The sequence below is a fragment of the Lissotriton vulgaris genome, chromosome 4_1 (assembly GCF_964263255.1).
Source record: "Lissotriton vulgaris chromosome 4_1, aLisVul1.2, whole genome shotgun sequence".
Taxonomy (NCBI): Eukaryota; Metazoa; Chordata; class Amphibia; order Caudata; family Salamandridae; genus Lissotriton; species Lissotriton vulgaris.
Genome location: NC_141691.1, coordinates 932,377,517 through 932,397,167, shown reverse-complemented (window position 1 = coordinate 932,397,167; position 19,651 = coordinate 932,377,517). Strand labels below are relative to the sequence as shown.

The 19,651-nt window shown below is 49.6% G+C and overlaps 1 protein-coding gene across 1 annotated transcript in view; it reads right to left on the bottom strand.

Moving 5' to 3' along the window:
- Positions 1-5,920: 5,920 nt before the first annotated feature.
- Positions 5,921-19,651, bottom strand: part of LOC147722739 (uncharacterized) — a 331,420-nt gene continuing 317,689 nt past the window's right edge. The window contains exon 8 of the mRNA XM_086967370.1: positions 5,921-6,514. Within this exon, the coding sequence (XP_086823496.1) occupies positions 5,921-6,514 (594 nt within the window). The remainder of the gene's footprint in view (positions 6,515-19,651) is intronic.

Genomic DNA, 19,651 nt, shown 5'->3' with positions numbered 1-19,651 from the left:
ACATGGCTGCTTTGTCTCGTACTCAGTGATCATGATGTGGCATGAATCAGCGATGAAGTACAGCTCTTCTTGATGCTGTGACCTGCTGGAGGTGGCAACCTGTTTGGCGTGTAGGAAGTAGGCATTGAACTTGGCAGGCCGGAAACTGCTTAGGAAATGGCTTCAAAAGACTCCATTTAGCGTTTTTGGAGCAGGGTCGTACGGACAATGGTGCTGGAATTAGAGCGTACATGTTGCTCTCAAATAGGAGACATTTGCGCATTGTACTTCATCGTTTGGATGGACCAGCTCCCGGAACAAGTCGGTCGGAAGGTAACTCAACAGATGGTTCTCGGAGGGCCTTCCGAGCGAGATCAGAATCGGCCCCTTAGTTTTGTAACTTATTGAGCAATATTTAACTTGCGACACTCTAGAAATCTGAGAATAGAACTCAGAACGATTCCAGTCCCTTAAATGTGGCAAACATTGTAGATGAAGATACAGAGCAAAAGCTTAATACTACAGTAAGTTTCGTTTTGGAGAGTGAACAGTTTTATGTCTTCAGTCAGACACACTGTTCCTGGGAAATCCCCTAAAAATAACCTGAGATGAAGTGAGGTTTCAAAACTTTATGATTAGAATGCAGTTCTTCTATCCATGTAGAATGCCAACATGGATATTCAGTTTGTAGCGGACATTTCTATTGCTGTAGTTCAATACATCACTTCATATCAACAAAGTCAGAAAAGACAAAAATGAAAAATGTATTGGAAGAGATAGCAGTGACTTGACTGACATGATCTTTTAAAATCAGTGTTTGGTCTAGGGGCACTCCCAAATTTTTGATGGTCTGTTTGGGCGCAGGGACAGGTCCTAGCTCAAGTGGCCACCAGTCCGGGGACCAGAGCAGGGTGGCCCCTCCAAACAACATGACTTCAGTTTTAGTCACATTGCATTGGAGGAAGTTCTGGGCCATCCAACCTGCCACAGCTCTCATACCATTTTGAAAGGATTGCATGACTGCAGGTGTGATAGTTTGGAAGGGAAACAGCAGTTACAATTTAGAATAGGAAATATAATTCTTTTAGGTGTTGTTATGCATAATTATGAATTTTTGTGAAGAGAAGTTGAAGTATTGGGATATGCAGCAAGATGTAAAGGGGTGGCAAGAATGAAAAAAGCTTACATTGGCTGAAATATTACACATTGCCACAAAATCTAGTTCTCTAAAGCAAAGAATGATATTGGCAAGGAAATCTATTTGATAATGTTGCTGTCATCACAAAAAAAACACTGATTGTAAAAGCAAAAATGTAAATACTCACTTTATAAGAAAGATGTCACAAGTTGACTAATAGTGGTTTTTGATTTTTGCTATGTACCTTCAATTAGAATGTGAAGAGGGATGTAAATTGCAATGTGCTGTTAGTCCCAAACTTACAGAGGCAAGTGGTATGAAGATTAAAGCCAGTCCCTTGAAAAAGTGAAATCGAAACTTTGAAGAATACAGTATTGTCGGCCGGACTTGCCCCCACCTGACATCATCGTCGGAAACGGAACTGACCTCTGGTTGGCGGTCCCAACCTTCTCATTAGGAAGCGACCAGACATGGTGCGGTCGCATTCAGACATTTCCCTTTGGGACCATGTGTTATGGCCATAAACAGGCCATAGTGAAACATGAGGTGGTATTAATCCCTGCATGGGGCCACCAAGTGCAGGCTGCAAAGGAAACCCCCAAACATACTTCCTGACAGGGTTTTTATGTCAGAAAGCCGGCATGGAAACCCTGCCTGACACCGTGCATTGTAATCTGGGCGGCATAAACCGCCGTCAATTTGGAATACGGCCCGGTAACGACTAACAATCGCGCGGCATTCGACACTGTCAACCATCAGGTCCTAGCCCAGCGCCTAGACAACATAGGTATACAAGACAGTGCGCTGAGATGGCTCACATCTTTTCTCTCCCAACGCTCCTTCCAAGTCTGGGAAGGAGAAAGCCGCTCCCCCCCAATTCCCCTCCGGTGTGGAGTGCCCCAGGGCTCCTCACTGAGCCCCACGCTTTTCAACGTGTATATGGCCCCACTGGAGGAATTGGTCGCCCCATTCGGAGTCACGATCGTCAGCTACGCTGACGACACCCAGCTGGTGGTGACTCTCTCACACCCCAAGCTAAAACCCTCCAACCTGCGTGACTGTCTCTCCACCGTCCACCAATGGATGAGCGACTCTGACCTAAAGCTCAACGGGTCAAAAACAGAGATCCTGCTCCTCGGCCACAAATCCCCGAGTCTTCCACCTGACATCTGGCCCGCCTGTATGGGTGACCCCCCCTCCCCCAAAACAGAGGTCAAGAGTCTAGGAGTGTGGCTCGAGACAGACCTCACCTTTAGGACTCAGGCTAGGAAAACTGCCGGCATCTGCTATGGGCTTCTAAGATCATGCAGAAAGGTACTGCCCCTACTACCATTCAAATCTCGCCTCCTGCTAATCCAAGGCCTAGTGCTAGCAAGGCTAGATTATAGCAACGCCATTTACCTCGGCGCACCAGAAGCCACCTACCAGATCTTACAAAAAACCCAAAATGCCACAGCCCGCCTGCTCACAAACACCCCATCAAGAACATCGGCCAAACCAGCGTTGAGAAAACTTCATTGGCTCCCCGTGAGGGAAAGAGTCGCATTCAAGGCCCTCTGCCTGGCCCACAAGACCCTGCACAACGCTGGCCCTCCCATTCTGAGCACTTGGATCACCCCATACAAACCACCGAGAGCGCTCCGGTCTGAACAGGGAAACCTTATTGTGGTCCCTAGGGTGAAGAAAACCCGCGTTGGCGGCCGTAGATTCTCGGTAAACACAGCCAGGAAATGGAACGCACTTCCCCCGAACCTTAGAGCGGAACCAAACCTTTTAAGATTTAGGAAATCCCTCAAAACCCTCCTCTTTCCTTGATCTACTCGAAGTTTTCCCTGCCCCCCCCTTTAGGAGTACGAAGTTCAGCGCTGGGATACTCAAGGGTGACTATGCGCTTTACAAAAACCTAAAATAAAATAAAATAAATAAGTACTGTGTCAGAATGTGAGTGAATGGTTAGGTAATATCACCAAAGGCAATTTAAGCATTTGAATTGTAATAACCGAATAAACACACTTCAACTGAAACAATTAGAATAAAAAAAGATATAATTAAAAGCACGATAAAGAAAAAATACACAAAATATAAAACTACAACTTATGGTGACTTTTGCTCAATATCAAGCTTTGGACATCATTGCCACCTAACCTGTCCATATATTTGTTTTAACAAAGACCTTTTAGTCTGGGTACTGTGTGTGTATACGTATAGTTTATTGACATATTCAAACACTGTATACATTTGTAGTTACAAGAATTCCAATATGTGAGTTTTCTGAATGTTGACTAAAGGTTTGGCAGAATGGCATTGATAATGTGAACATGTCTTTGAATGAAGAGTAACAGAATAACCATGAATATAACTTAATTCTACTCCTAAACACAGTATCTTTTCCATTCTCAACGTGTGTAGAGATTTCACAGCAACTAAGACCTAGAAAGGAAGTATTAGAGAGTCAATATACAGATTCTTACATTTAGCCAAAGAGGTATTGCACAAAATCCTGTCATATTTTGCACTGCCACAAAAAAGGAAGCATCTTCAGTGTGGTGTTGGAAGAAGGCATGTGGGTTGCCCACCTAGCGGACCAGTATCATATGCTTAGAAGGCATAGTCTGGAGAATGACATCACCACCTCAGTTCTGGGGCAACACTGGATGGAGGTTGGATTCTTTTGAGAGTGTATCAACAATTAATACATGAGACTAGTGTGTGACAGGGAAGGAGCAATAGAGCACCATACCTACGGAGATATGGCTCTCTTCCCCCCTCCTAATGCCGGCGCAGCTTTTAGCTGCCGAGAGCCATGCACTTACCTTAGCGCCACAGTGCTAGGGTGGGTGCCTGAGTCTACCATGGACTTTGTACAGGAAGGGTACCCTTCATGCACACAATCATATGTCTAAACAAGTTTAAAACCTTTTCCAACTTTGTATGTGTGCAGTACAGTACAGCACACATGTAAAGTTGGAAAATAAAGAAGAAGTGTATAAATTTCTCTTTTTAACGCCTGCTTTTCAGCTGCATTAATTGTTGGTGCTTAGACCTGTCTATTAATGTTAGTGATGGGGTTTAGCGTCTAAAAGCAGGGGTGGTTGCATGGAAACGCCCATGTACCACCCATGTAACAACCCCTTGATGCAAAGTATTGCAAAGCAGCGTTTCGCACTGCTTTATGTTACTTTTTCAAATAAACTAGCGCAAACGCCAATTTGCATTGGTTTGTTAATCTCTAAAAGGGTTTCGCGTTAAAAAAGTAAAGCTAAACCGATGCTAAACCTTTGGGAATCTTGGCCCCAACGTCATTGGACAACGGCATTAGCTCTGAATACTCAAGATTTGGTTCAGTAGCAAATCTTGGTAAACTTACTTTGCTATCTGCTATACCATGTCAGTTTATTATTAATGCATTCTGTGCTGACTAATCTTGAGGGGCCCTTCGGAGCATGTGGGATAACATGTCTCTGATTCTCTAGGCAGCAGATGTGTCATGACACTATTCAGTCTTGTTCACCTGATTAACTGTTGGTTGGTAATGAAAGCCCTCTTTTTCCTGCACAAAATGGTAATCATTCTGGAGAGGGATTAGCCAGTGAAATTTCCTACGCAAAAGGCATTGTATGGTAAAGTAAAATCAACAGGTGGACTCCCCTCTGGATTTATCACCTCCTCAAATTATTTAATTTTTTTCCTTTACTACCAACTGTACGACCCCCATTTTCTGTGGTCCAGTGAACGGTGCGTATTTATCATGTTTATCCTACCCGATAAAAACTGACACCATAGTTTGTGAAATGTATTAGTTTTGATAAAATGGGGAATAACATGGTTTTTGATGCTTAGTCCATCCAAAATCGCATGCTTCAGTAGTCAACTTTCTTTCCTCCTGCTAACTTCAATCTTCAATTTTGTATGCGAACTTTATATTACCCCATAATAAATACCCTCTAATTACTAGGCCAGTTAACATTTGCAAAATATATATTATTCCAATTCCTGAGCACCCATGGGTGTGTTAGAGATCAAAAAGCAACTGGTCGCAATAATGAGGACCTTAATCACAATGGGCCTGTGTGTCACTTTTACGCCGCTGGTGCGTCATTTTTTGTGACGCACCAGTGGCGTAAAAAATGTGCTTTGTTGCACCATATTTACAAAGTGACGCATCTAGGTAGATGCGTCACTTTGTAAACCTCTGCGCCACATTATACCTGCGCCAGGTATAATGTATGCAAGGGGGGCGTATTGACGCAAGGAAGGGTCGTAGAAGTGACGCAGTGAAATCTATGAGATTTCACTGCATCACTTTTAGGACACCGATGCGTCAAAATCTTGCGCCTGCCTCACAGCAGGCGTAAGATTGACGTAGGCCCTTTCACATGGGGCTTGCCCCATGTGAAAGGAAGCATTGTTGGAGTTGCGTCACTTTTGTGACACACTCCAGCAATGCGTCACTTTTGCGCTTACAGATACGTCGGAAATACTGACATATCTGTAACTCCTTGCGACATGATGCGTCATATATTAAATATGACGCATCAGGAATGTCGCAAGGAGTGCGCACTGAGAAGTGACCCATCGCTGCTTTCACGCAGCGATGCGTCATTTCTCTTAAATGAGGCCCAATATGTTTCTTTCGTGGAAGCACATGCCGGTGTTTTACAATCTTAATAGGTATGCACTTCCAAACATCTTTAAAATGTTATTTCCATGGTGAACCTAAAAAAGAGAATTGTTTTTATTTAGAGTTCAAAAACATCCTAACACTCAATAATAGATATTAACATGACAATAAAATGTAACAATCTACGTTAAGTTGTTCCCAATGTCAAAATCAAATGCAAATGTGGCTATACTTACAATGCAAGTGCTTCTCGATTGCTTGGAGGGAGCGACTGCAGATTCTGAAAGGCAATTTTGTAATCTACTTCTAGTTAAGAAGGTTTCCCGCGCGAAGTCCTGCTCCTGGTTGTCCAACCAATTACTAAGTGCGCAAGTTGCACTGTTTACATTGGTATTGAGTGTATTCGTGCCATTACTGAATTTTCCATCCTCCAATTCACACACGCTGCCAGTTTTGCTTAGAGGTGGCCCTTTGACTACAAGTATGGGTTTCGCCTGGGGGTCTATCTTCTTTGTGCAACGGCAACACGGGCAACATTTTTTCTTCTTTTTCTCTGTGCTCTTGAGCACTTCCGTCAGGCCTGGGGCTGATTTCACTCCCAAAGGTGTTTGCTCTGTCAAAACAATCTCGCCAAATTCCTCCTCTTCCTCCCGACACACAATATCGTGGGCCATCAATCTGACAATGAGGTCTCGATTGCTCGTTGAATCTTTCAGAAGTTCTACATTGGCTATGTCGGGTCTTAACACATTGAAAAATGAGTTTCTGCTCATGATCTAAAAATAAATCAAAAAAAGTGTCTAGTTACAATAATAACATTTTATTTTAAATGTATTTTGCCACCCTACTAAATGTAGGGCATATAAATTACTGACAAAATGTCCTAATTACTTTTACCGAAATGCAAATGTAATTATTTAATGCTTACAGTCAGTCATCAATCATGGGTACATTGTTTTGCAAATCCCTTGGTCTGTGGGGTCTCCCATCAACAAAGCACTGGGCCGCCAGAAGATTTTCTGCAAAATGAAAGGTAGGAGGCCTGCTCCAAGGCTAGGACCGGAGTGGCGATAGCGGGCACTGGACGTTTCCCCGGTAGGCCGCCAAGGTGGGGGCTGGTGTTGGATCCCTGGGGGGCGGTTGCTGTTACCGGGGGTAGGGGGAGAGGGGCAAATTTGCAGCATAGCTAACGGCCCCCTGTAACAAAAACAGCTGCAGTGCATTCCACACTCACAAAATAGCCCTCCCCCTGCCCCCCACGGTCGTTCCGACAGAATTGCCAGGGCAGGTTTGTGTTCCCAGTCCGGCCCTATCCAAGGCTAGTGAGGCACCAAGTGAAGACTTGAGAGCAACCCTGCAGGTCCCTTTGCATATGTAAGCCCATCAGCAGCCCTCACTCTTCAGTGTAGTAGATCTTCAGCAAGGGAAGACAACTCCCCCATGTCTTGAGAGAAATGGGCCAGAGAGACTGGAACCAGGAGATGAAATACATGCCCTTTATCTTCAAAGCCCCTGTGCCAAAAGAGTGTCACCTTTTGTGAGGCTCCCATGGCACTTTCTTCTGCTCCATATTTATAAGGAAGTTCCCCTTCCTGCCCAACAACAATCCTCTCTGCTAGGCAGGCACACTTGTACTACGGGGCAAGGGTGTTTGCGTATGCCCACAGATGCTGTTTGTGCGCCGTTACAGGGATGAGTACAGGAATGCACTGTATTCTTGTAAATACAGAGCATTCCTGCACTTAAACCATGATGCAGTACAGGGCAGCAAAATTGCTTGTGACACCTTGCTGCGCCATTGTCTTGTAAATATGCCCCCACAAATTTAAAGCAATCCCACATTTCCGCACATTGGGGCATATTTCCAAGCCCCTATCACCAGCACAACGTCACTTTTAAAGACATTGTGGTGGCGATATGGGCTTTGCCTTATTTGCAAAACAGTTTTAAGCGTGGCTTAATGCTGCTGTGCAAATAAGGCACCCTTTCATGCTATACGTAGAGTGAAAAGGGAGGGCAATGGGTGTTGCTGTGGGTGTTCCAAAGCAACACCCATTGATTTTGATGCTGCCTCATCTATACAAGGGTGGCATTAACATCCGGCAGTGCCAAAACTAAGAACAGGGAAAACCTGGTCTTACCCTGGCGAAATGAGGAGAAATGTTTCATTTCTTTTAGTTTTCGCTGTTTCCATGTGTGCTGCATTGTGCAGCACAAATGGAAACAGCAAATCACTTTTGATTGTTTATGTGCAGGAAGGTGTCAATTCCTGCACGTAAATAATCATTAAAAGAAATTACGTTTTGCAACTACTACATCAGCTGCATTAAGCAGCACGCCTAAAGTTTCAAATCTCCATTTCACATTGTTTATGTGCAGGAAGGGACACCTTCCTGTACATAAACAATCACTCCCCTCAACACACACCCTTGCACTATGGTGCAAGGGTGCCTGCCTTGCTCCTAGGCTGCTAAATTTATCTAAATGACGGAGCGTGTCCTAACTGTCCATGGCTTAATGACACGCTTTGCCACTTTCCTTGTGTCTATGCCCCTTTGTTACTCCTCTCTCATAAGAGGTGCATGATTTGGTACTGAAGTGCTGTTGTCTTGCTATCACCTGACATAAATATCATAATTATCAACAATATTCCTCATTCAATATTCTGAATATCCGCTGCTATGCATGGGTATAGGAGACAGGGAGGAGTCATGCTCCTCCTGGCCTTACTTTTATCAGTCCTGTTTCCCTGCACTACACTCACCCACACCAGAGCTCTATAGCTCTCCCCATCACCCAAATATGTATGAAACACCATACCTGTTGTCTTGCTGTGCTTTCCCACCACCCTCTCTGTCTTCTCTTCCCCTCTCCATCCGAAAGTGGGCGGACAACAGATCTCTGTGAGCGCAGCTTTGAGTTTGCTCTTAGTGTGGCTTACCAGAGACCCGTGGCGGGCAAGGCAGGTAGATGAAGGTTAGTGGAGGCAGACCATTGCCCACTTTCTCCTCCGAGTAGAGACCCAAGAGAGGGGAAGAAAATAGGTGAGGCTTCATAATCCATTCTGACACTTTAATTGGGTCTCTGCAGTCAGGGCCGGCTCCAGGGTGGTGCGATTGGTGCCACTGCACCGGGCACTAACTTTGGGTGGCATTGTGTTGTCAAGTATATGGGGGTTTAAAAGCACCTGCTACAACCTTCCTTGCCTCCAGTTATTTGTAAGCAACAATAACAAAGTCAACATAACTCTAGTGATTAGTGAACCTGCAGAGGAGCGATCGAGTTTGCCTATTGGTAATTTTGACACATCATAAGCTGTCCCAGTGTGTTAATATGCCTGCTGCAAAGCGCGTGTACCATGCAGATCATAGAAGTGCATGTAATGTAAATAGTTCAGTGGGTGACTGCTATTGTTGGGGAGATCCTTTTGTTACGTGCAACATGTAAATAAATTAAAGTCCTAAAAAAGAACGGTGACCTATTAAATGTCATCAAAGAGCTGCGTGGAAACTGGATGATATAGGTTAGAGCGTTAAGATTTTTTTCCCCAGTGATTCAGTATCCTAATGCTGCAAAATGGGTTCATTTGGGTGGAAATCAACTGTTATTAGTAAAGACAATCCCCAACCATGGTTGCACGTTTTCAATTCAGTTTGTGTTTCTCTAGATCAAGCACTCTTAAACTATACTGTCTGCCAGTATGGATGACATGTAATTCTGTACCTTGTAGTTTTCGTTCCTATGTAACATATCCAATAACCTGATTTACACATGTGTTCATTGTCTCTGAGTAATGTGTGTGTGATGTAAACTGCTCTGACGCCCTACACTAGTAGGAGTAGTGCTATAAAACAAAAGAAAAGCCTGTGAGATAGGAGTTATGGGGACTTGAGGGTCACAGTTAGAGTGGTAGTGAGGGAATTCATGGAGAGGGAGGTCACTGAGGAGCTCCAACAGACATAGTGGCACTGGTCACCACCAGTGCCCACAGCAGGGCTTGTCTGCAGTCTTTGGTTAAGCGGAGGAACACTGGGACAGCAAGAGCACCCTTTGATTACTTTACACCAATGGAATAATACACTTTGTTTTTTTCACTGTTTTTGTCCTTTAGCAGTTAATCCAGTTTTGGCGCTGGTGGCTCTCACTGAGAAATATATATAATAGTGAGCAAGTTGTTAACCAGTTGAGAGATTTGTGTGGTTTTGAGGTCACCGGTTCTAATCCTACCAAGAAAACTTGGTGTACATGCACCTAGTACAAAGGTTATCCAAAAGGTCAAACAGCAATCACAGTAGAAAAGCTCATGGGTTAATGTACCTACTGTAGAAATGTCTCAGTAAACATATGGGTCACATGTTCCAATTGTAGTGGGGTATATCCATGATTCAAATCACCTACTGCAGGGATCTTTATTCAACCTGTGCGCCACAGGTTTCAAGGTGTGGCAGACACATGCCTAGAGAATGCTTTACTCAGTGCAACTTTATAGGTATTCTTCATTGAGGTATGTAGTTTTGTTAACATACTGAGTATTGTGGCTAATGTGCTGAGAAGGGTCCTTTAAATACTGGGAGTTTGAGGATAAAAGCCTGACTCTGTTACTTTAAATGATGGTATGTTACGAATACTGGCCTGAGGACAGTGCTTTGCATAATGGGCATCACATATACTAGCATGATCATAGTGCTATATATACTGTAACAACTTGGATCTTGGCATGGGAAAGTGCGTAACCCACTGGGAAATTGTGTATACTGGTTTAGGAAAATTCATTTAAGAGCTGTGAATGCTATCCTGGTAATATGTGTACACAAAGATGCACTGGAGAAATTGGCTTGAGTATGAAGCTATCCATGCCCAGGCAACATTGGTCTGCATATGGAGCTTTATGTCATGGACTGGTGCTGAAATACATAATCAGTTCTGGTTTAATTGTTCTGAAATGTATTGTTTTGTTTTTTTGCTTCCCAAAATACTCTTTCCCTAACATGCTTTTCCAGAGGTTTTTTACTCACTTGCATAATCGGTTGCACAAAGCAATTTAGGACTGGTATTAAAAAATACAGAATTGTTTTGCAATTCCAGTTCACACCTGCTCTGACCTTGGGCAGTAGGGTAGAACACTGAACAAGTGTAAATTATTTTGCACACGTCATGATGATGAAAACAGATTGATGAAGCACACAGATGCTCCTGAGAGTGTCCCAGCACTAATCCAAAAGCCAGAAGAAGATTACAGAGTGAATAGACAAGTATTTAACTCTTTCCTAAAAGCAGGTTCCAAACTTTCCTGCCTCTGGGTCACCAGAAGGGAATTCCATACAGACAGACCTAATACGGATAAGGAGTGTCCGCAAGTCCTTGACAACCTCACTCTCTGTACTCTAGCAAAAGCCAAATGGGAGGACCGGTTGTTCCTGGCAGGATTGAAAAATGAATACAGGAAGCCAGGTAACATGGACCAATATTGTGCAAAGCATGAACGAGCAAGATCAAACTTTTAAACAGGACCCTCTTCCGCACTGGAAGCCAGTGCAAGGAAGAAAGATGGCTGAAGGTCTTAGATCTCTTTGGCAAACTCAGTAGAAGTTGCTCCCCAGTATTTTGCGCCATTTGAAGTCAATGGATGGCATACTCCGGAAGACAATGATATAAGGCATAGCCTAGTCCAGGCAAGATGATATCAGAGCCTGAATAAAGGCTTTCCTAGCTGGAGAGGACAGAGAGAACAAACTTTTTCAAAGCCCACTAGATACCCAAACTTATGCCAGTCACTACACTGATCTGAGGTTGAAAAGATAAGCAATTGACTAACTTAATCTACAGTAACAACGATGAACGCTTCCCTGTCGAGGGCTGCTCAAGTCATCAATAAGGAAATTGAACTGGTTAACAGACTTTTATCAAGATCCCCCTCAGGCGTGGCACACCACAAACAGAGTGACACGAACAAAAGCCCTAATGACTCCATCTTAGAGCTAGGTCACACGTCCCCCTCTATAGATGTGGATAGAGTCGTACCCGCAGAAGATGAGCCCCATAGTAGCCTAGAGGGTGTGGGGTGGAACCATGTAGGCCACTATCCCCAGTAGTAATAATTGCTAACAGGCAGGTCACCGCACATAGTGACTCACTAAGGGAGGGTTCCCAACCGGGAAAGAATATTGCTGTACCAAAAGATGGCCTGGTCTGTTCACTTTGAATGCTTTGAGGGACAACTCCAGCTCCACTGGCACTAGGAAAAGAAAATGTAAAACCATCTCTACTCAAGCAAAAAAAAACAAAACCTAATAATGTGACACCACCAGCTTCAGCCACGGGGGACATGCAGGGGCCAATTTTACCCACGGGTTACCATTCCCTGTTGGAATTTATGAAATCTCTGTTAATTAACATTTTGGATGTACAACTAGCCCCCATTATGTCCAAACTAAACAAGATAGATCAAAGTATAGCAGCGCAAATTAAACCCGTGCCAATAGTGGGCACATTCGAGAACAGTAATGATGCCCAAAACAGCTTAGGTCCAAATGCAAGCTCCCACCAGCCTATAGCGTTACAGGGGAATGCTACCACCTCGACCAGCGCCTTGAGACCTTTTTGGTGATTCGTGCTCTATATAAGGGCTTATGACTATGACTATGACTGTTGGACAGGCCACGTGAAGGGCTTGCTCCCTCCCCGCATGACAAGGCCCGAGCCCGGCCCTCCAGGTGTAACCCACAGTAACCACCCGCTCCCCGTCTCATACGGGACCCCTGCCCCCGGACTCCCTGCATCATGGGCCCGAATCACTACCGGCTCCCTCACCCGGCCTGGGCGCCATCTTGGACATTGCACCACGAGGCCGCGTGGCCTCCGATCGACCCTAACCCTGGGCCTGGCCAGGCCCCGACATCCCGGCACCACCATCCACCCAGGAGGTGAACGGACCACTTGGCAGGTCAATGGGAGAAAGAAGTGTCGATGGCTCTCCTCTGCCAGGTGCCGATCGCCCCCAGCTCCCCCAGGCGCTGGCTCCACCCCCCTGTTGGGTGTCTGGACTCCCTCATCCCAGACCTCCCGACCTCCAAGTGCGAGGGTCCGGACATCAAAGGGCGCCAGACCTATAACTGGGGCAGCTCCAGAGCAGGAAGGCAGTTGTATCCTGGAGTCGAGAGACGCAGTGAAGAACTTATCCTTGACGGACTACTGGCGCTGCTGTAGCCCTGCCTTGCGAACTACCGTCTTGCCTGCTGGCGCTGCCGCAACCTTCTGAAGCCTTCATCCTCGTCAGGACCTGCTGGCGTGGCCGCGGACCGTTTGTAACTACCACCTTCTCGGGACCTGCTGGCTCCGCCGCGGCCCGATCATCTAGAACGCCGAGCTCGAGGATTGTGAGCTATCCCTCTTATCATCGCATCTACCAGATTGGTAACGAGACTGTCCCGCTACCCCTTCTCCCCAAACCAAGAGACTAGAATCGAGGGGACCCCCTGAGTCCAGACCTCCTTGTACCATTCCACCGTACTTAACGAATTGCTTATAAAGAACGTTAAACCTTATTTCTGTGTGGTGTACCTCTGTGGGGGGGAAGTTATTCGTCTGTACGAACGCTGGAGACGGCTCTCCCCGGAGACCTCTCCCCTTGCCCTCGGCCGACCCTCCCGGTCCGTCTAACATTGGTGGCCAGCGGCGCGATCCGAATCGACGCGTAATCGTACAGAGAGTAGCTCACCCCACGACGAAACCACAATGACAACCAAAGAGAGCGGATCCACCGAGAAATTCCAGATGGAGAAATTGGAAGAGTACAGCCATCGTGAGTTGAAACAATTCTGCATTGAACTAGGTATCGCTACCACCGGTCTGAGTACTAAAGACGATTTCAAGCACGCCATTGAGTCATGGGCAGAAACCGGGGCCGTCAGACCCCCGGACCAAAATGTTGCAGCATCAGAGAGGAAAACCACGGCTCCCGAGGAGCGAAGAACGGGTCTCTCGCAGGAAGAGATCCAAGAGAGAGAAAAAAACAGACTACATGAGTTAGAAATGGCCCGGCTCAAAATGGATGGCGAACTCAAATTAGCCGAACAAAAACTGAACCTAGAACATCTGCGGCTCCGAGAAGAACGGGAAGAAAAACAGAGACAAAGAGAACTCGAAGAAAAGAGACTAGTGTATGAACACGAGCGCAAGCTAGCAGAAATAGACTTACGTAAGCAGAACAAAGAATTAGGGGTGCCCGAGCAACCGCGCACCCCAGGAGCAACAGAAAAGAAAGTACACATCCCCAAGGATGTCGTTCGAGAATATTTCCGAGATGACGACATACAACAAGGGTTCAAGGCCTACGAGATCGCTATGACCTCCCACCGGATCGATCGAAGTGACTGGGGAGCCGGGCTATGGGGGAGGTTCGTCAATGAGGGCCGCGACACCCTGTTACAGCTCCCAGACCACCTGATGACCTCCTATGACCACATGAAGGCTACCCTCCTCCCCCGCTATGGGCTCACACCCGAAATGTACCGCCAGAGGTTCCGAGACTGCACCCGGATCCCGGGTACAACTTGGGTGGAGTATGTGAACTATTTCAGTCGAGCCTTCGAGGGTTGGATCAAGGGAAGCAATGTAACGACCTACGAGCAACTCTTCAATCTCATGGTGTGGGAACACCTATCTAACAACTGCTTCGTCGAGCTCAGGCAGCACCTCCTCGACAGTAAATTGACTGATCCACGGCAGCTCGCAGCCGAGGCTGACCGGTGGGAAATCACCCGAGTGGGCCGGAATGGGCCACATGAACAGAACCGGAACAACCACGGTCAGCACCGTCCCGAGGAGGAGGAGGGGGCCAGGGACGAGGAAGAGACAACGCCCCGGCCGCTCCCGCTGCCAGCACCCCACCCCCGGCCAACCGGGGCAACCCCCGGCGCGCCCGGGGTACAGAGCCAATGTCACGTGTCACCGATGCCAGCGAGTCGGCCACTACGCAAATGACCCGAACTGTCCACAGAACCAGACTCCGAGACCCCGCCAGATGGCTGCCGCCTCCCTGGGGGAAGAACAAATCTCTGAAGAACAAGATGAGTGCGAGCAAGAACACCAAGAGTGGGAACCAGCCGCCATGGTTCTAGCATGCCTAGGGGGAAGAGACATGGTCCCGCGGGCCCCCCTACCCGCCAACACCAGGAAGTACAGTCAGTGGGTGAACATTAATGGACGCCGGGCCGAAGCCCTACGTGACACAGGGGCCAGTGTGACAGCCGTCCGCTGTCACCTGGTGACCCCAGAACAGATCCTGCCGAACATTCCCTGCCCTGTCCGTTCAGCCGACAATTCGGAGAGTCTATGCCGGATGGCCTGCGTCCCCTTCGAGTGGGGAGGAGTCTCCGGCATGTTAAAGGTAACGGTCCGAGATGATGCCCCCGTGGACTGTCTCCTGGGGAATGATCTTGAGAGTTCCCCATGGGCCGCCGTAGAGAGAAGAGAACACCTGGGGATGTTGGGCCTCCCGGACTGGGCGTGCGTAACCACCCGGTCCATGGCCCCCCGTGCCATCCCCCGACCTGAAGAACCAGAATGGCCAGCACCTCCTCCCTCGGTCGCTCCAGCAGAAGACGCCGACCGGGCCGACCCTCAAGAGCAAACCCCCGAAGAGCTCGCTCAGCCCCAAGACCTTCCCGACCTGGCTCAGTGGCGTCAAGAAGGTGGGCCCACCCAGGAACAGTTTCGTCAAGAGCAGAAGACCTGTCCCTCCCTCGAGGGACTCCGCCAACAAGCCCTCGCCCAGAGCGCAGGGGATACCTCCGGGGCCCATTGGGTCTATTGGGACAACGACCTGTTGTACAGCGAACAGAGAATCGCAGAGTTTGGGGCCAGTCGAGTGCTAGTGGTGTCCCTCCGCTTTAGAGACTTCTTACTGAACCTGGCCCACGATGTCCCCCTGGCTGGTCACCTGGGTCAAGACAAAACCTACAGTCGCCTGGTGACCCACTTCTTCTGGCCCAAGATGAGAAACGACGTCCTCAACCACTGCCGGTCCTGCCCCACGTGCCAGGCCAGCGGGAAGAGCGGCCGCAAACTCAAAGCACCTCTGCAACCGTTCCCAGTTGTCACCACCCCGTTCGAGAGGGTGGGGATAGACATTGTGGGGCCCCTGGACCCCCGTACAGCACAAGGACATCGGTTCATCCTGGTCCTGGTGGACCACGCCACCCGCTACCCCGAGGCTGTTCCCCTGCGAACTGTGACAGCCCGGGTGGTCGGCCGGGCCTTGATGGGGATCTTCTCCCGGGTGGGCTTCCCCCGAGAAGTCGTCAGCGACAGAGGCACGAACTTTATTTCCAAATACATGAAGTCCCTCTGGCAACAGTGCGGGGTCACCTACCGATTCACGACCCCCTATCACCCTCAAGGAAACGAACTAGTCGAGCGTTTCAACCGCATGCTCAAAGGGATGATTGGCGGGTTGGAAGAGCCCCTCCGTCGCCAGTGGGATGTGCTACTGCTGTGCCTCCTCTTTGCCTATCGATAAGTCCCCCAGAAGTCCCTTGGTTTCAGCCCGTTCGAACTCTTATACGGACACCCTGTGCGAGGGCCGCTCAGCCTAGTCAAAGAAGGTTGGGAGATGCCCCCCCTGAAGAACCCTCCAGATGTTTTCAAGTACCTCCTGACCCTACGCAATCAGACCAGGCGATTCAGAGAAATGGCAAAAGCGAACCTGGAGGCCAGTCAGGAAGACATGAAAAGGTGGTACGATCAAAATGCCTCCTCCATCGAATTCGAACCCGGCCAACAAGTGTGGGTGATGTCCCCCACCGAACCATGCGCCTTGCAGGACAAGTGGACAGGGCCCTTCAAAGTGGTCGAGCGCAAGAGCCCTGTCACCTATCTCATCGATATGGAATCTGCACGGAACCCCCTCCGGGTCCTCCACGCCAATAGATTAAAACCCCACTTTGTGCGTTCGGAGCTCAGCCTCCTGATGGCGACAGACAGCGGAGTCGAAGAGGATTCCGAACCCCTCCCTGATCTCCTACGGACTCGGGAGAAGGACGGTTCCGTGGACGGGGTCCGACTCTCAGAGGCCCTCACCCCGGAACAGCGCCAAGGCTGCCGAGACCTCCTACTGCAGTTCGCAACCCTGTTCTCCCTCACCCCAGGGGTCACCCCCTGGTGCTTGCACGACGTGGACACTGGAGACAGTCCCCCTATCCGACATCGGGCCTACCGCGTACCAGATCGGGTACGGGCCTGCATCCAGGAGGAGGTGTCAAAAATGCTCACGCTCGGGGTCATCGAGCCCCAGACAGCCCCTGGGCCAGCCCAGTGGTACTGGTCCCCAAAGCGGCCGCCCCCGGCACCACTCCTGAGCTCCGGTTCTGCGTCGACTACCGGGGCTTGAACGCTGTCACCAGAACCGACGCACATCCACCCCCCGAGCAGATGAACTGATCGACCGCATGGGAGCTGCCCACTACCTCAGCATCTTCGACCTGACAGCGGGCTACTGGCAGATCGGTCTCACACCCCGGGCCCAAGAACGATCTGCCTTCTCCACTCCTGATGGCCACTACCACTTCAAGGTCATGCCATTCGGCATGAAGAATGCCCCAGCAACTTTTCAGCGGCTAGTGAACCAGGTCCTGGCGGGAATTGAGGAATTCAGCGCCGTCTACCTGGACGATATCGCTGTGTACAGCCGCCACTGGTCCGACCACCTCAACCACCTCCGAGAGGTTCTGCAGGCCCTCCAACGAGCCGGCCTCATGATCAAGGCCAGCAAATGCCAAATTGGCCAGGGGTCCGTGACCTATCTCGGACACCAGGTGGGAAGCGGTCTGGTGGCCCCTCTGCAACTCAAGATCGCTGCCATCCAGTCCTGGCAGCCCCCCATCACCCAGACCGAGGTCCGCGCCTTCTTGGGACTCACAGGCTACTACCGGCGGTTCGTGAGGGACTATGGCAGCATTGTGGGGCCCCTCACGGCACTCCCATCCAAAAACCACCCAAAGAAGGTCAACTGGACCCCAGACTGTCAAGCGGCCTTCGAGAAGCTGAAGGCCGCCATGTGCTCCGCCCCTGTGCTCCAGGCCCCCGACTACAGTCAGGAATTCATCGTCCAAACGGATGCCTCCGACCATGGCATTGGGGCAGTCCTTTCCCAGTTGAATCCCGAAGGACTTGACCAACCAGTGGCTTTCATAAGCAGACGTCTCCTGGCCCGAGAGCAATGCTGGAGCACCATCGAGAGGGAGGCATTTGGAGTAGTGTGGGCCCTCAAAAAGCTCCGGCCTTATCTCTTTGGTACCCACTTCCGGGTGCAGACAGATCATCGGCCCCTGCAGTGGCTGATGCAGATGCGGGGGGAAAACCCAAAACTATTGCGTTGGTCCATCTCCCTGCAGGGGATGGACTTCACTGTGGAACATCGACCTGGGCAAGACCACGCCAACGCAGATGGCCTGTCACGCTTTTTCCGCCTCGACGAGGAGAGTCCCCAAGAGGATGGGTGACTCTCCCCGCCTTCAGCTGGGGGGGACGCATGTTGGACAGGCCACGTGAAGGGCTTGCTCCCTCCCCGCATGACAAGGCCCGAGCCCGGCCCTCCAGGTGTAACCCACAGTAACCACCCGCTCCCCGTCTCATACGGGACCCCTGCCCCCGGACTCCCTGCATCATGGGCCCGAATCACTACCGGCCCCCTCGCCCGGCCTGGGCGCCATCTTGGACATTGCACCACGAGGCCGCGTGGCCTCCGATCGATCCTAACCCTGGGCCTGGCCAGGCCCCGACATCCCGGCACCACCATCCACCCAGGAGGTGAACGGACCACTTGGCAGGTCAATGGGAGAAAGAAGTGTCGATGGCTCTCCCCCGCCAGGTGCCGATCGCCCCCAGCTCCCCCAGGCGCTGGCTCCACCCCCCTGCTGGGTGTCTGGACTCCCTCATCCCGGACCTCCCGACCTCCAAGTGTGAGGGTCCGGACATCAAAGGGCGCCAGACCTATAACTGGGGCAGCTCCAGAGCAGGAAGGCAGTTGTATCCTGGAGTCGAGAGACGCAGTGAAGAACTCATCCTTGATGGACTACTGGCGCTGCCGTAGCCCTGCCTTGCGAACTACCGTCTTGCCTGCTGGCGCTGCCGCAACCTTCTGAAGCCTTCATCCTCGTCGGGACCTGCTGGCGTGGCCGCGGACCGTTTGTAACTACCACCTTCTCGGGACCTGCTGGCTCCGCCGCGGCCCGATCATCTAGAACGCCGAGCTCGAGGATTGTGAGCTATCCCTCTTATCATCGCATCTACCAGATTGGTAACGAGACTGTCCCGCTACCCCTTCTCCCCAAACCAAGAGACTAGAATCGAGGGGACCCCCTGAGTCCAGACCTCCTTGTACCATTCCACCGTACTTAACGAATTGCTTATAAAGAACGTTAAACCTTATTTCTGTGTGGTGTACCTCTGTGGGGGGGAAGTTACTCGTCTGTACGAACGCTGGTGACGGCTCTACCCGGAGACCTCTCCCCTTGTCCTCGGCCGACCCTCCCGGTCCGTCTAACAATGACTATGACCCAACCTAGTCATCCCACTTTGAGGGTGAGCACTTTGAACACTAATCTCATAAGTCTGGCGGTGGGGGCCACCAAGGAGGGTATGGGAAAGGCTAGGTGCCCTCCAGCATCATGCCAGGCGCAGGCTTCTCAGTGCCCGGGGATAACGGTGGGGGTGCTGAGTTTATCCATACTGCCGCCCCCCCAAGCTCGACATCGATTAATTTACCTCCAGAATCAACACCATTGGTGGTCATTTTAGGGAATGTCCCACCCCTTCCCCGAGGTACCAATGAGGCATTTAGCCAGCTTAGAAATAAAGTGATAGACTGGCTTTCTAGTAATACCTCTGTAAGCTCGGGAGTAAACCGTAAGGTC